General features: G+C 44.6%; 1 protein-coding gene across 2 annotated transcripts in view; it reads left to right on the top strand.

The window, feature by feature from the left end:
- TANGO6 (transport and golgi organization 6 homolog) overlaps positions 1-16,379 on the top strand; it is a 753,370-nt gene that overhangs the window by 520,042 nt on the left and 216,949 nt on the right. For both annotated transcript variants that reach the window (XM_085637713.1, XM_085637712.1), the window contains exon 15: positions 15,188-15,340. In XM_085637713.1, the coding sequence (XP_085493839.1) occupies positions 15,188-15,340 (153 nt within the window). The remainder of the gene's footprint in view (positions 1-15,187; positions 15,341-16,379) is intronic.

Raw genomic sequence — 16,379 nt, 5'->3', positions numbered from 1 at the left:
CTCTGTCGGGCCTCCCCATCTGATTCGGGGCCAGAAACGTAAATTTGTGGCCCGGCTGCTGGGCTCACGAGAATGTTCGGCCAATTATTAGACTGTTAATCTGTTGATTCTGTTTTGATTGCTTGTATTCTGTCTGATGTATAAACTGTAAAGCACTCTGATACCCTCAGTGGTTATGTTCGTGCTATATAAAACTTTCAAAATAAATAAAATAAACATTCTCAAATTTCTGATATGCACTCTTTTTGAGCCAATGCATAGTTGCCCCCCAAGTTTATTCACCCTGAAGACAGTGTTTATCCGAACGATCACGACACCTTGTCACATGAGTGAGCCACGAGCATTCTCTGTCCAGCTTTCGTACACCACCTTCTTTCTGGACAAGCTAGGTTTATGAATTAAGGATTAAGGCACCGTTCCTCCAGACAGTTGTCATGCCTTTACACATAAGGAAGTCTATCACTCTGTTTGCATTCTTTGCCCCTCCTCATCTATCCAATGAGGAAGAAAGACACTTAGACACTTAGACACTTGGAAAGCTCTGAGCTTCTACATGGTTTGGAACAGGGACCTCTCAGGTGGACAATCAGCTGTTCATTAGGTTCTCTGGGACAAAGAAAGGTAGGGCAGTGCAGAAACAGACCATCTCTAGATGGATTATCCTTTGTATAAATTGAATCTGCTACATATTGGTCATGCCCCAGAGCCAAAGCTGCCACCACTGCACTGTTTTGCGTGGAGTGCTGGTTTTGGACATCTGCCAGGCTGCTACATGGGTGCTAATCCACACCTGGCCAGAGGGGTGTTTTGCCAATTCAGTCCCGCAGGATTTTCTCATCTGAGCCATTCCACTGACCCTCCACCTGTGGAAGTACTGCTATGGTATCTATTCACAAGGTTAGGAATCTGCTGTTGGAAGTATACATCAGAAGAGCAGGTTACTTACCTTTCGGAACGCTCTTTCTGTTGGACCCTCGATCTAATCACAGATTTCTCACTGACCCACCCTCCTCCCCGTTCTGTGAAATTGCCTCCTCGGTCCATACTACAAAGATTCGAACTAGAGATCTGCACACTGGCCCACTCTGATTCCCATGGGCTCCGTGCCAGACGGCGCAGAAAGATTTCAGAAAGAAACTTGTGTTGACATACAGAGGTGGCGGTTATGTTGTGGCCCCGACGTTACTTCCGGGGCGAGACCGATCCAACACGGAGCCGCCTGATGCCACATCTACCAGTGCACAAGGTAATTGTTGTGAAAAAAAATACAGATACAGTCTGGCGCCATTCATGAGGTGAAGAATCTGCGGTTAGAGTATCCACCAGAAAGAGCGTCACTGAAGGTAAGTAACTGAGATCATAGGCTAGTTATGATCTTGCCATTTATGGTATTACATTGCTGATTGTTTTCATGAAAAGTTTGCTTTGCTTCAAGAATGATGTTGTACCATTCCTACTAATTTAGTAAGACTGTGCGTTTGGGCAACATAAGCATCAAAACCATGGGGGACTAGGTCCATTCATACCATCGGAATATGTTGACTTAGTTCCTGGCTAGCTCACAGTGCGCCATCAGGACCTCTAAACCTTACAAGGTACAAGATGATGTCTATAACCTTAGACCATGACGTCCCTGATTCCCCTACCCCCCCCCCCCCGGAAAATCATGAAACAGATCTACTCTTTCATTGTTAACTCAGGCATGCCCATAGGGAGACACGAGAAATACACTTCAAACATTTATTGAAGCAATTGGATTCTTGTGTAAAATACTTGCGCTGCAATTAGAAGTAGAATAAAGCAGAGCATAGTAACCAACATTACAAAGATGATGAAAAAGATAAACAATTCAACCACTGTGCATTTAGTTTGATTATACTGATAAATATAATTTTCCTCCTACCTAGCGCTGCCTATCCTAAAAAGCATAGGGTGTGCAGGTCTGCCAGCATACCTTGGAGTGGTCTAACTCCCCCATTTATCTGCGTACCTGGGTCACCTGGTAGCCAGTCTAGGTGTAGAGCAGCCCCCGTCCCTCTCCGGATAGTGATGGAATTCAGATGGGCTAGAATTCAGGCAGGGTGCGACCGTGACAATTCATCGAAATCCTCCGTCTAAACAAAGGCTTGGTGCAGTTTATATAATAAAACTGAGCCTATTCGTCCTGTGCCTGAGTTCTGGTCCAGTTTTCATGTTGATTCTATCCACCCAAAGCTGTCGCCAAATGGACAACAAAAAACAAGGTCAATTTACGCAGCGTACCCAATCCTTGGATAGAATGTTCTAAGGTATGATAATGTGCCTGTGAGGAAAGGTAATTGTAAGTAGACCTTTTCTGAGTACACTATCCCAAACGGATGTGCAAGCAAATGTGTGTTAAAAGTCACAGTTTAAAAAGATGTCCACTTTAAACGTGAACATGTAAAATGGAAGTGGTTGTACACAGGGCCTACTAACCTCACAAGAATGACTCATGATCATGTATTAAAAAAAGAAAAAAACTTACCTTACCGCCATGTCTCTCTGTCGTCTCTCCTCGTGTCGGGAATGGAACAGGAAGCACCTAGGCTTCCTTGACCAATCACAACGCTGCAATGCAGCAGTGTCATTGGTCTGAGCGTCGAGGTGCGGTGTTCAGCCAGGGACTGGGGGTCTGGGCATGTTCCCCATGCAGGCTGTAAAGCAGCCTGCAGAGAGAACATGCGAAGTGCGCATGACTATTTGACCTGTCCGAAAGGGCCGGCAAAATGGTCATTGCGCACTTAGGAGGGTGCTACTGCTCCTCCCCTGCCCTGCGAGTAGAGCAGCACTGCTCCGTCACACAAAGCCGCCGCAGCAGGACAAAAGAAAATGATAATAACAGTACGTTATTATCGTTTTCTTTTTCCTTTCTTTCACTGCTTCAAAGCAGTGGGGTGACGCCCCTCCACCTTAGCAGAGAAGCCGCTACTGTTGGGAACACCTTTAGTTTTAATGACATGTTTCACTAAACATGTAAAAACATGATACACTTTTTTGAAGTTTGCAGAGGGTTTATTTTATTAACATGCATGAGCGTTTTACCTTAGTAGATCAGATTGTATCACTGCATTGAGAGGCATTTATTAGCAGTAATAGTTTTCAAACATGACCTTGCAAACATTCATGCCGCCCCCATTCAGGAAAAACAATGCCCTTAGTGAACCAAGAGGCAAGTCATTTGTCATGTGCACCTTGTGTCTAGCCTTGATTGTTACATAATTAGAACGTTACAGTTTATTAAATAAAATACAAGCGAAGGTTTTGTATAGCACACATCCTCATATTTTAAGAGGCTCTCTTATGTGGTAATGAAGAAATAGGAGGGAAAGATAAATGAACCAATTGCCTAGGATCACACAATTTTGTTAAGTGGGGAAGCCAGGACTGATCCAGGTTTTCTGTTTTCGCATTTTGCACTTCAGCCACCAGATGAACGTTATACATTAGAAGTTAATGGTTTGACTTTATTTCTTAGTGCTTGAGAATAGAGGGCTGGTGACAGACCGGAGTCACATTAAGGCTTGGTTTGTTGTCCACACCATGCATGTGCTTCGCGTCCCCATATGCCCACCTTTCATCACCCTGACACTTGCATTGCTGGCATCAGTGCGGCCCTGGGGATGCCACAGATACTACTTTGCGGCCCCTGGGGAAATGTTTGTGAGTATGCATGTTCTAGACCGTAAATAAAGAACTTGGACTGCCTGCCCAATGAACATATATCAGTTTGGCGCATTGACAGCCATCAAATACAGCAGGCTCCATACTCTCCTTCCAGGGTGTATAAGAATGACTTCATGGGCGCTTTGGGATAGAAAATAAGTGCCTGTATCGCAATATTTCATCATTATAATCCACATTTCTGTAATTTCACCTGTTTTGCTTTTGGTATGGTATGTAAACCAGTAACACCACATACACCCTCGGCCTCCTTGACAAGATGTGGATTATAATGAAATATTAGGATCCTGGCACTCGGCAGTTTTCAGCGATACCTGCTAAAACATAGGGCCTTAGACATGTTCCTGCTTGAACCAAATGCGCTGTCTTGGTTTAAGTTTTCGGTATTGCCTCTGAAATTAGTAACTCTAATAAAGAATAGAAAATAAATGGATTATACATGCAGTAATTTCGTCCTCTTTAAATTCGAATCATTATCCTTAAGGACGTTTGGGATGAGATTCACTGTGAAGCATAAAAAGAAATTAACCCAGATAACTACACTTGCTATAATTAAATGTTGCCGTGCTTCCCCTATCACAACAAATGGGAAAATGGCAACCTGTGCTTTTGTGCTGTTTTTGCCGCAAGTTACTCAGACGTTCTCCATAACTTCCCAGAAGTTAACAGCGAGTTAGCATAGTCTATCAGTGCTTCCGTATTATGTGGTATTTCCCTGCTAGGGAACCCTCCCCTTTCTCCTTGAGGTAGCACACGCCTGGTATGTCTCAGGTGATATCTGAATATAATATGGACTATTATGTGTAGCCAACAGCCCATCTTATCTTGCGGACTAGCTCACCATTCCTGGTAGCTCTTGGCACACCCGAAGCCAGGCCACCATCAGACCGAAGACTTCAGAAGAGTAAAAAGGAAAAAAATAAGGTAACAGGACTTTTCCATCTACACACTTAGGAACTAGAATAACATCCCCATATCCACAAGGGCGGCCCCAACTTGGGGCCATTTTAGAAAAGAGTTGAAGACACACATCGTTAAAGAAAACTACATCACAGTGCAGTAACAATCCAATAACCAGGTACCTCTCCTCCCACTTTTTGACTCTTTGCCTTTCATCCTGCACAGTCCTCTGCTGTCTTTTTGGCTAGGTTTGTGCCATACAAATAATACATGCATACATAGCCTGTCTAACTGGCAGGTATGCATGTAGGTAGAAGGACTGAGGTGTTGAATCTGGCATGTGCACGCATCAGGCTCCCTAACCCCTATCTCTTTCGGTGAATCAAGGTTTTCAAGCCTCCACTGTGGCTGATATTCTGCACATAGGAGATATACCCTTCAAAGATTCGCTATTTAGTCGTGACACCTCCCCATATGAACCAATTAGCGGGATTTCCGTTTTTGTGTCTGGTTTTTGAGGATTTTTCATCATTTTACCGATGTGACTTGCCACGATGTAATTAGTGTTTGTGGTTATCTGACATCACTTCAAGTGATGTTTTCAATAGGCAAATAAGTTCTCACTCCTAGAGATTTTTAAAACTTGGGAGCTCTGAATCCGTGAGATGTCTCCTGACCCTGTAAGGTCATGGGACAAGGATTGGTCCAACAAATGACGTGATAATTAATACCCAAGCACTTTCAAGGTAATTTCCAATCCTAACTGTCTTAAATAAAAATGAAATAAATAGTCCTGTGTGGTTGCTGGTGCTTATAAATAGGGCCTGTATTTTTTTTTGTGTGTAAGTAAACCACGGCTGATGTTGGCCACCACCCATGAAATAGCTATTCATTCTTTATTTTTAGTCCTATAGGATTCAAAAGGCTTTTTGAAAAGTGTTTGATGGATGCAGCGTGAATCTTTCCTGGGTGATGCTGTGTCCCTTGATGTTACAAGGGTTAGGGTTCTCCGCTGCCTTACAGAACTGTCACGGCTACATGCTCCACTTCAAACAGAGCACTCTCAGTTGGTTTTACCGTTTTGCTAGGGCTGCAGATAATGAACTGCTTCTTTGAGGCAGCATTGGTTTTTGATGTGTTTTTTAAACATACTAGTCAGACACCTTCTTTGAGCTTTTGAAGTTCTTGTCTGGAGGTGCGATTTTGTGTGGACTTGGGCAGTGTAGGCCACATACCCAAGGGCGTTGTCAAGCCCCTGCTTTAGCAGCTACAGCGGGGTTGGGGCTTTAATAGGCCTCTTCTGTCGGCAGCTTGGCAGACAAAGTTTAATAGTTAATGTGAAAGGGTGGGAAGGTGAGTGAGTGAGTTGAAGGATGGATGCATGGCTGAATGAGTGAAAGGATGGATGAGAGAAAGGGAGGAAGAATGGGTGAATAGATGGATTCATGGATGGACAGATGTCTGAAAGGATGGATGGATGATGAGAGAATGGATGGAATGATAAATGAGTGAAAGGATGGATTATGAGTGAAAGGGTGAATGATGAGTGAAAGGGTGAATGGATAGATGGAAAGAGTGGCTGGATCGACAGGTTGAAATAGGTGTATGGATGGATGAGTGAATTAAATGGTGGATGGGTCAGTGAGTGGATGGATGGGTGGATGGATGTGTGAGTGAAATGGTGGTTGGGTCAGTGAGTCAAGGGGTGGATGGATAGATGCATGGTTGAATGAGTGAAAGGATGGATCTAAGGATGGATGTATGAAAGGGAGGAAGGATGGATGAATGGACAGACAGATGTGTGAAAGGGTGGATGGATGATAGAAAGGATGAGCGAGTGAGAAGGATGGATTATGAGTGAAAGGGTAAATGGATGGATCGAAAGGATGCCTTGATGGATGGACGGTTTGAAAGGGTGGATGGATGGTTGAAAGGGTAAATGGATGGATGGATGTGTGAAGTGAAGAGATGGATAGATGAATGAGTGGAAGGGAGGAAGGTTGGATGGGTGAGGGAAAGGGTGGATGGCTGGATGGGTGATGAGAGAAAGGATGGATGTATGAGTGAGAGAGAGGACAGATCAATGAGTGGAATGGTAAATGGATGGATCGATGAGCGGATGGATGAGTGAAAGGATAGATGTATGTGTGGAAGAGTGAATGGATGGATGAGTGAAAGGGAGTTTAAATGGATGGCTGGATGAAAGGGTGGACGGATGGATGAATGAAAGGTTGAAGGGATGGATGGATGAGTGAGTGAAAGAGTGGATGAGTGAAAGGTTAAATGGATGGATGGGTGAGTGGAAGGATGGGTTGAAGGGTGGATGGATGTGTGAAAGGATGGATGACTGAGTGAAAGTGTGGATTGATGAATGAGTGAAAGAATGGCTGGATGTATGTATGAGTAAAGTGGGGGGATGTGCGAATGGATGGATGATATTAAGGGCGGATGGATGAATTGATGAAAGCATAGTGGATAAGTGAAAGGATGGATGACTGAGTTAAAGGGTGGATATGTTTGACGGATATGTTTAAAGCTAGATGGATGCTTGGATATGGATTGGCAGATGGATGGAGAGGTGATAGACTGAATGTTGGATGAATGACTGAATAGATGACAGAATGTAAAGGTAAAACAGTGATTATCAACAGGTGGATGGAAGGATGAAAAATTGAATTGATAGATGCTTCGATGGAAGAGACAAGCAAGTTCTTTTGGGTAGGGTTGCAATGACTTGCTTCGCTTGCTTGGTGTCTTTGGCTCAAAGTGGGGGGTATTTTAATATACTGGTTACTCCTTGCGTTTGGGATTTTGGCAGAAGGGCCTGGGTTTTCCCTGCACAGGATTGGAATGTTCTGGAACACATTCAGCGCAGCAGTTTTCAGGAGGCGAGGAAGGACAGCCCTTGCCAAGTACGCCTCTTCAGCCGCACCTGTGCCGATGGGCACGAATGTGGCAGCGTAGGGCAGGAGGCGCATCCTGTAGGGTGGCTTATTCAAAGCTTGTCTAAAAGGTGATGAAAGCGGCCCGCCGGTTCTCACTGCAGACTAGTCATTGTAATGCAGCGCCTGTCTTGGTGTGGCTGACTCACAAAAGGTGAACACCTGTTTCCTAGCAGGAAGGTTCTCTTTAATTGCGTTACGTTTTTTTTTTTTTTTGCAACACTAAGAACTGACCTTACGGGAAACAGAGAGGAAAAAGTTGTGAATATTTCCTGTCAGTTTGTGACATTTTTAACCCGTAGCAACCCGTGCTTTTAGACCCCACAAATACTACAGCGCCTTTGACCTTGATGGACAAAGCCTCTCTGTCACGACCCAGCACAAGGCACGTCACTGACCTCCAGACCCCCTTACGTTTCCACAAGTATACCAGACAGGGGCGACACACCTACGGTGACTGAGAAAACTCTGCTGTGTCACCACACAGATCTCGGAGTTTATCAGTCCAGACCCTCCCAACCTTCTGCTACTCACCACCCACAGAAGCAGACCACAAAACATCAGTCATTCCCAGCAAATATCTCTGCTTCGCCACCACCAGACCATGAGGAAGTGACCCGGGGCATATCAGCCCAGACCCTCTAGGACCTGTCCATGCTGCAGAACCTGGCCAGAACAGACCCCCACCATATTGGATCTGGCTGCTAAAATGTACCTGTCACTATACCCCACGAAGACGACCACGGCATTTCAGCTCTAGGTTTCTAGCGCAGAGCCAGTTTTGTCATTTTTCCAGTTTTTGTGAATTTTCTCAGAACATTCTGATGTGGTGCACATTTTTTTTTAAAATGGCTTCCATTCGATCTCGGTATATTGCATGTCTCTGTCCGATCCTAGTATATTGCATGTCTCTGTCGTGAAAGAATGCCAGGAATTCAACTTTCGGCACTTTTGAGGAGACCTTCATAAGACTATCCTGGATGGCTTGACTCCTAAGCATCCATTGTATTTTGCCCGTCTCTGAGATTCAACCTGGTCCCTTAAGAAACAACTTTACTGGTAGAGAGCAGTGTTCACACAAGGTGGGTTTCCTAATGGAAATACATTCTTGCTCTTTCTAGATGCATCATCTGAAGTCGGGTGACTACGTACACTAGTCCATCTCTTGTCGTCCAAAGTGTTCCCCACTTTTATCCCCGATAGATAGGCTTGCACCCCAAAACAGAACTTTCTCAGAACTCCACCTGAGACTTGACACCTGGTCATATCATTAGGTGCCCATGTGGTCTTACATTTAGTGTAGTCCTGAGGTGTCACCACAACCTAATGCCGACGTGATAAACAAGGTGGCTCTCCGAGACTAATGCTGCCACTGGACAGTAATCAAAGATCCTTATTTCTCCAGTTTATTCATATTAGTGGTAGTATCCAGATCTTCTTCATCTCTTCGAACAACCACACAGAAGATTCCGTGAAGGCTGGATCTTTTCTTCAGGATGTCAATCAAAATCCTGCTCCTGCCCTACCATCGCTGAGCTAGACACCTGGACCCAGAGTACGTGCAATACAGCCACTCAAATCCTCTCACAGAGTACATAACTGTTAGAAATGGGATTTTTGGTAGGCTAGGGCGTGGGCCAAAGCCAGGCAAAAACCACCATTCTAGTCAGGATAAGGGAGTTACACTTCTAAAATAACCCATGCTCACCCCCTTGGTAGCTTGGCACGAGCAGCCAGGCTTATCCTAGAGGCAGTGTGTAAAGCATTTGCACATAACCAACAGTAATACAGTGTACGCACTACAAAAGGACACCACACCAGTTCAGAAAAATAGCCAATATTTTTATATACTTTAAGACAAGACCAAATATGAAAAAAATCCACAATACTATAGTTAAAAGTTCACAGTTACAAAAATACGCTGATTGAAAAGAGTTCCTTGTGTGGATAGCTCTGTCCAGGCTACCACGGTGTCGTGAACAACAAATCCAACAGTTCTGGCTGGTTGCGGGCCAACTACGGTGTCGGGAAGACCCGCAAACAGTACCTGTGAGAAATGCAGGGCGCTGAGACCCTTGAAGTCACTCGTGTTGCAGGTCGAGCTCCTCTCTGGTGGAATCAGGAGCGCTGGCGCCCGTAGGCGTCAGGTGCTGTGGTGTGAAGTGCAGCGGTGTGGTGCCCCCAGGTCGCGATGCGAGCAGCGGCTCGGTGGTGGCGTCAGATGGCATCGGTGAGACCAGGGTCACGGTGTGAGATGAAGGCGGTGCTCGCCGCGGTGCTAGCAGGTCACGGTGCAAGCAGCGGCGTCGTCGTTGCTGAAACGCTGTCGGCTGATGAACTGGAGTCGATGGCACCGGCGTTGGTAGGCCAAGGCTGCGGTGCAGAATGAGGGCGGTGCGTCGTGTGACTTACGAGCAGTGCCCTCGAACCACGGTGCAAGCAGTGGCGTCGATTTCGGCGGGAATAGGTGGCGTCAGGCAGGCCAAGGCGTCCTCATGAAGCAAGGCGGCGCAGAGTGTGGTGCCCACAGGTCGCGGTGCAAGCAGCGGCTCAGTGGTGGCGGCAACAGGCATCGTCAGTGAGACCAGGGTTGCAGTGCGGCGTTACCGCGGTGCCCTCTGCGGTGCCTTCAGGACACGGAGTCGGCAGTGATGTCGTAGACGTCGTCGAGTTGGTGTTCTTCGGGTTGCAGCACAAAACACACAGTCCCCAGTGCTGCGGGTCGAAAAACTTGAAGTCTTTGCTGTTCCTGAGACTTCGTGAACAGGGGGCAAGCTCTACCTCAAGCCCTTGGAGAGACTCACAAGTTAGGTTGCAGAAAGTCCAGTCCAGGCCTTCAACTACCCAAGACAGAAGCAGCCACTGCAGGTCAGCCCAGCAAAGCACCCGGCAAAGCAATCGTTCCTTTTCACAGCTTCTCCTGCTCTTCTTCTTGGCAGTCTTCTTGATCCAGATGAGTTCTAATGTTCAGGGGTCTGGGACCCAGTATTTGTATCTAAAAATCCTTTGATCCTTCAGGCAGAGTGTGTCTGTGCCCGGCCAGAACCAGTTGGGCCTTCTCTGGTGTGATTTCCTGGCAGGCGGTGGAGACAGCATTTGTCAGAGGCAGACCAGGCCCTTTGAGGTGCAAGGAAATCTCCTCCCCCTTCCCCCATCGTAGCCCAGGTCTATTCAGCCCTTTCCTGACCTACCTAGACTATCTGGAGCCCCTCCGGCCCCCCAGCCGTCTGTCATCCAAAACCCAGACAGGCAATCCACATGCCCGCGGAGGCACACGGGATGACTGAGCAAGAAAATACCCACTTTCTAAAAGTGTTATTTTCAACCGGAGAATGCAAAAAGCACCTTCACTAAAGGATGCATCTTTAGATTCTGAGTTCAGGCATACTAAATTTTATTTTCTTATGGAATTCCCTGGGCCAGTTATGTTTATAAGATGTTATAAACAAACCTCTCATTCTGTCCTAGTGGGAACTGGTAGCCTTGCAATAGTGAAAAACGAAATTGGCTGTAATTCACTATTAGGACATGCCACACACACCAGGGCATGTCCTACCTTTCACATACACTGCACCCTGCCTACAAGGGTACCTTGAGCCTACCTTGGAGGTGCCTGATATGTAAGAAAAGGGAAGGTTGGGGACTGGCAAGTGTGTGCACTGGCCAAGTCGACATGGCAGTTACAAACTGCGCGCGGACTCTGCAATGGCAGGTCTGAGGTACTTTTTCAGGGCTACTTACGTGGGTGGTATAATCATTGCTGCAGGCTCACGAGTAGCATTTGATTCACAGGCCCTGGCACACTCAGTGCACTTTACTAGGGACTAACAAGTAAATCAAATATCCAATCATGGAAACACCAATCCATAGCACAATTTACACAGAGCACCTGCACTTTACCACTGATCAGCAGTGCGAAAAGTGCGCAGAAACGTTACGCCAGCAAAAAGTCAAAAGTGGGCGGTCAGAAAGCAAAAAAGTCAGGAGAAACACGCCAAAAGATGCCCAGTATAACAATAACAATCTTAGAAATAAAACACCTTTCATAGAGAACATTCTGTCTGTTTAAGAGGAATAGGTTTCGCATGTACTGGACGTAGAACCGGGATGACCACAGAAAGTAGCAAGATAAATGGTACTGTCTTTTATATTTGATAGAATCTGGCCTTAAATTTCTTTAAACATACAGGTGGATGAGTATCAGATCTGCATACCTCTGGCATTTTTTTTTTTTAGCACTGTGCATCTATGAAGGCTACTCTTCAAACCTATGCGTAAGTATTATTGATCACACTTGTTTTAAAGGTTTCTTTCTCCGACGCCATCACATCAGCATTGAGGGTGAGTGGATTACATAGTCAATACACTCATGCGCATAACTCTGTTTCTTTTTGTAATAAAAGGTATTCTTGAGGACTCAATCATCTTTTCTACCCATTGTAATTGTAGGTTTTTACCCTAGCCATTCAATATGTTTGCCAATTTTTTCAACCTTGAAACAGGTCCTTAAATATCTTAATGTAAAAGAGCTTTACAAGAAACAAAACTAAAGCCACCAATAAGTTGAAATAACTTTTTAAACATCTGTTGATCAGTTATGTAACGAGTCCCAGTCATGCCTTCTTATCAGTAGTCCGTAGCTAGATGGATTTTTCTGATGAAAACGTCTTCCAGTAGATTCCTTATCTTATGAATATTCCCATGCTCCAGACTGGATGCAAAACCTTTTTCCCCAGCAGTTCTGCATTGTCACCATGTGGCACCATGCAGCTTCAGCCGTGATTCTGCTTGCCAAGGATGTGATTGCAAGGGGACATATAAGCCACCTTTCAGTGCACTGGCATCAGTTCTTGTTTTTCTTCACCTCATCGACATGGGTCTGGGTCTCTTCTTTTGCTTCGCCGACTAAATTTCTAATCTTTCAACAGTGAGGAGATCACGTCTCCTAAGGTTTCAATGATAAAACCCTATCACAGGTGCACTAAGATGATGTCCTTGTTGGACCCTCATACCATCTTCATGTGGTGTCTAGGATCAAAACAGGACTCCTTGGCCTACTATACCTCTTTGATGCAGCAAGGACTAGGTTATTTTTTACCAAGGTCCCTCCGGGATGCGGCATAGCACTTCCTTTCTTCTTCAGGGAAGTCTCCTGACAAGAAACAATCTTCCCCCCAAAAAAAAACACAGGAACGAAAAATCTTCTTCCTTGAGGTAATAAATCAGTATGTTAACACAGTTACCCTATATTAGTCTCTTCTGTTAACGACTGAGCCGAATTCAACATTGAAAAAGATAAAGCCAAAATTTCCAACTCCATTGCCGACCCTGCACAAATTGTGGCCTCCCAGTTGGACATACTGAATATTTATAGAAGGGCACTATTACACGCAACTCCACTCCCCAACAGTGGGCCTGCTCCTGTGGATTTGGCAATTATGGCCGCTCCTAGCCTGCTGCCGCATGGCTCTGCCTCCAGAGACTGGCCTTTAAATATGCCCCGTGACCAGACCTAACCTGCCTTCTCCCTCACCTGCTGGCAGCAGGCACTGAGATATCATAACTCAACTGTAATAAATTATTACAGTTGAGTTCTCACGTCATTTCTTTATAATAGTTGACTGGGTGCGGTATAAGTCAGCTGTCACTGATTTCTTTATAACAGCTGACTTACAACGCACCCACTCACCTATTATAAAGAAATGACGTGAGAACTCAACTGTAATAATTTATTACAGTTGAGTTATGATATCACAATGCCTGCTACCAGAGCCTGCAGGTGAGGGAAAAGGCAGGTTAGGTCAGGCCAAGGGGCATATTCAAAGCAGCTGTTTAAAGATCAAACATTAAACCTGCCATTTGTTTTTTCTACTCTGTTTTTCTAGCTGTACAGTGACATGCTGAAAGATTTTTATGGCAACATTTTTGTTTTGTACCTCTTAAGTATTCATAGAAAAGTTAAAATGTTTCTACACATTTTGAGCTACTGCCCCTTTTTTAAACTGCCTTGTATTAAAGTGATTCTAATATCTTTGTTCAACAAGTATCTAACAACTTTTTTCATGTGTTAAATTTTGACCTAGAGGTTCTATTTTTATTCTTCATGTTTGCAGACATGTGCTCTCATATGAAAAAGCTACGCACCAAGGATTTATGTGATTTTGTGGGGAAAGGTGCTAGTACTACCATTTATTGTACGGAATAAAGTATACTTGTGCAGTACATGAAAAGGTAATTGCAAGACACCTCGAAGTTCCATAACTTTAAAATGAAACTCAACCTTCTGCCTTGTTCCTCTATATGATTGTGGAAGTCCTCTGTGACTTGCATTATGCTTAGAATGTACGTCAGTGAGTACTTTTTCAGATATATAATAGGCGACTGGTTGCGTCACAATTCGTCTACTATAAAGAAGTCAGAGATGGGTTTTTACTCCTGGATTGCAGAATCCCATGTATTATATCTAAAATTATAGATCGATAACAGTGAATAATAGGGATATTTTTCACCGAGGGGTTATGAGCGACATCAGATATCCAACTAGAGCGAAGCTCGAGTTTTCTTGATGCCACTCCCGAGGTGAGAAACTTGCCCGTAATTCACTTTTTACCCATATATAATTTTATGTTATGCATGGCCCCCAAAATAATCTGACCCTGCTTTCAGCAGCTACGCAAGGGCAGAGGAATAATACAGACCCCTACATAACCTGGCATCTCCTCCTGGACCCGCTTGTAAAACAAAAAACAACAACCTTACCTGCCATCCGTATCCAAGACCACCACCTTCCCTGCCTTCCTTTCTCCTCCTGTAGCTATGCTATCTACTGTCAGTCAAATCAGACAAGCAACACTGCACTGACAGGCTCTCCGAGAGCACTGTCAGTCTGGCCTGGAAGGCCTTTATGACGTAGCAACAGTGGGTAACGAGTTTTGCTATCTGTTGCTAAGTCATATCAGTGAGTTACCAGATTTAGAATCTGGTGTAAACGATAGGGGCTTTCTGTAGAAGCCATGCATAGCAAGAACATAAAATACAATGCTTTATATGGAGATTACGAGCTCCCACACATGCATGATGATAATCTACTGTTCATGAATTCAGGCGAAATACCTTTAATGGAGAACTACTACTGCTGACTTGGGGTGGGGAACGGCCACAGACCTATGAGCCTCAGATCATTGTGGACAGCACACCCTAGTGAGGATTTCTGGGTGCTATAAAATCTTCTCATTCAATTTGAATGGGGACTCTGTTGGAAAATGTGTACGAAGTCTTGTTATTCTAGTCCTTAGTCTGCTTCCATCCCATCACCGCTGCTCTTTCCTTATGTGTTGATGTAAACAAAAAGATTAGGGACACAGTGTGTTATGGAAAGCAATGGCTTTGTTAGCTAGTAGTGTCCCTAGTTTAAGCCAAGCTTCATCTTTGTGCTGAACTAGAATGCACCCTTGTGCCTCCTCCATGCCTGGAAGGAGTCCAGCGAAAGGAGCACTAAGGACTACGCATACAGTGTGGTGTACACAATACAGTAATACTTTTTCCCATTTTCGGAGTATGATTTCATGTTGAATACTTGTCGCCTAATCGCCTTTTTGCCTTTGCTCAGTTGTTCAATCTCCATTCCTGTTTCTCTCTTGTAGGTGTTGCCCTCTTGTCAGATGTGTATCCACAGCAGATCCTGCCTGTCCTGCTTGCACAGTATGGCAGTAATGAAGAAGGGGGTCAGAAAACCCAGACACCAGAGACCAGGATGAAAATTGGTGAAGTGCTGATGAGAATCATCAGGGCTTTGGGTGAGTACCATAAATCCTGGTGGGTACTGTCTACTTGTTGCAACGCGTTTATGAAGACTGGTCTGGCACAATGTCATAGGAGTGATACATTATTCATCAGCGTTAACGCTTCATGATATTGTTCATAGTGAGCCAAGCGTTCCTAAAGTGACAGGGAGAATCCTTAGCGCAGCAGGCGAACATGCAAAATGCTGTATTCCATTATGAATAACAGTATTATGCTACCGATAAATATAACTTTTCTTACACAGTACAAAAGGTCCTACAACCTCTTAGCATTCCCTTCAATGTAGTTCATATGTCTTCTACCTGATTTTATGTGATGCATTCCAGAGTTTGAACTTCCACAGTCGAATGTTCTGTTGACCGATGGCTGTCGCGAATTGTGCCCTAAAATGTGACTTTCTCAATGCTCCTAAAGTTTGGAAGTGTTGTAAAAACCATGTTGGCTGTGCTCTCATTCTATGCCCATTCTCATTTCTTTTTGAACGCTCTCTTGCCTCAGCCCTTCCCTTGTACCTCTCTATGCTTCTTTCTCTTCTCCATAACAATGTTTGCGGCTGTGTATCCGGCTGCTTGCTAGTGTTCTGTTTTTTTCTATATGCACAACTTTGTTCATTAGCATTTGCCTGTGTTATAGAGAACTACGATTTCAAAGGTCCCTCTAACATTTCAAGGCCATTGCTCAGATTCCCTTCTGGAGGTTCAAAATGCACAGTTAACACCAGGAGAATCTCATGGGAGGTGGTTTGCTATCACCAATCCACTACGTTTTGAAAGATGGGATGTTAAAAGCTGGTGACAGATAACTATAGGCTTAAGCAATGCCAGGTAGTGGAGGGATATGTGACTCCAGCCCAAATTCTGCCACTGTTAAAGAATGGTGGTCCACTATTCTTTAAAGACCCACATAATGCCTGGTGCAATATCGCTAATATGGGGCGGATGCTTACTAGGTGTCTGTAAAGGGACAGTATTATGTTTTTTTACATGTATTTAATAGTGTACTTAGCAGCACTATTACTAGGGTGTCCTGGTG

The sequence above is a fragment of the Triturus cristatus genome, chromosome 12, assembly GCF_964204655.1.
Source record: "Triturus cristatus chromosome 12, aTriCri1.1, whole genome shotgun sequence".
Classification (NCBI taxonomy): Eukaryota; Metazoa; Chordata; class Amphibia; order Caudata; family Salamandridae; genus Triturus; species Triturus cristatus.
This window is presented reverse-complemented; position numbering and strand designations above follow the sequence as displayed.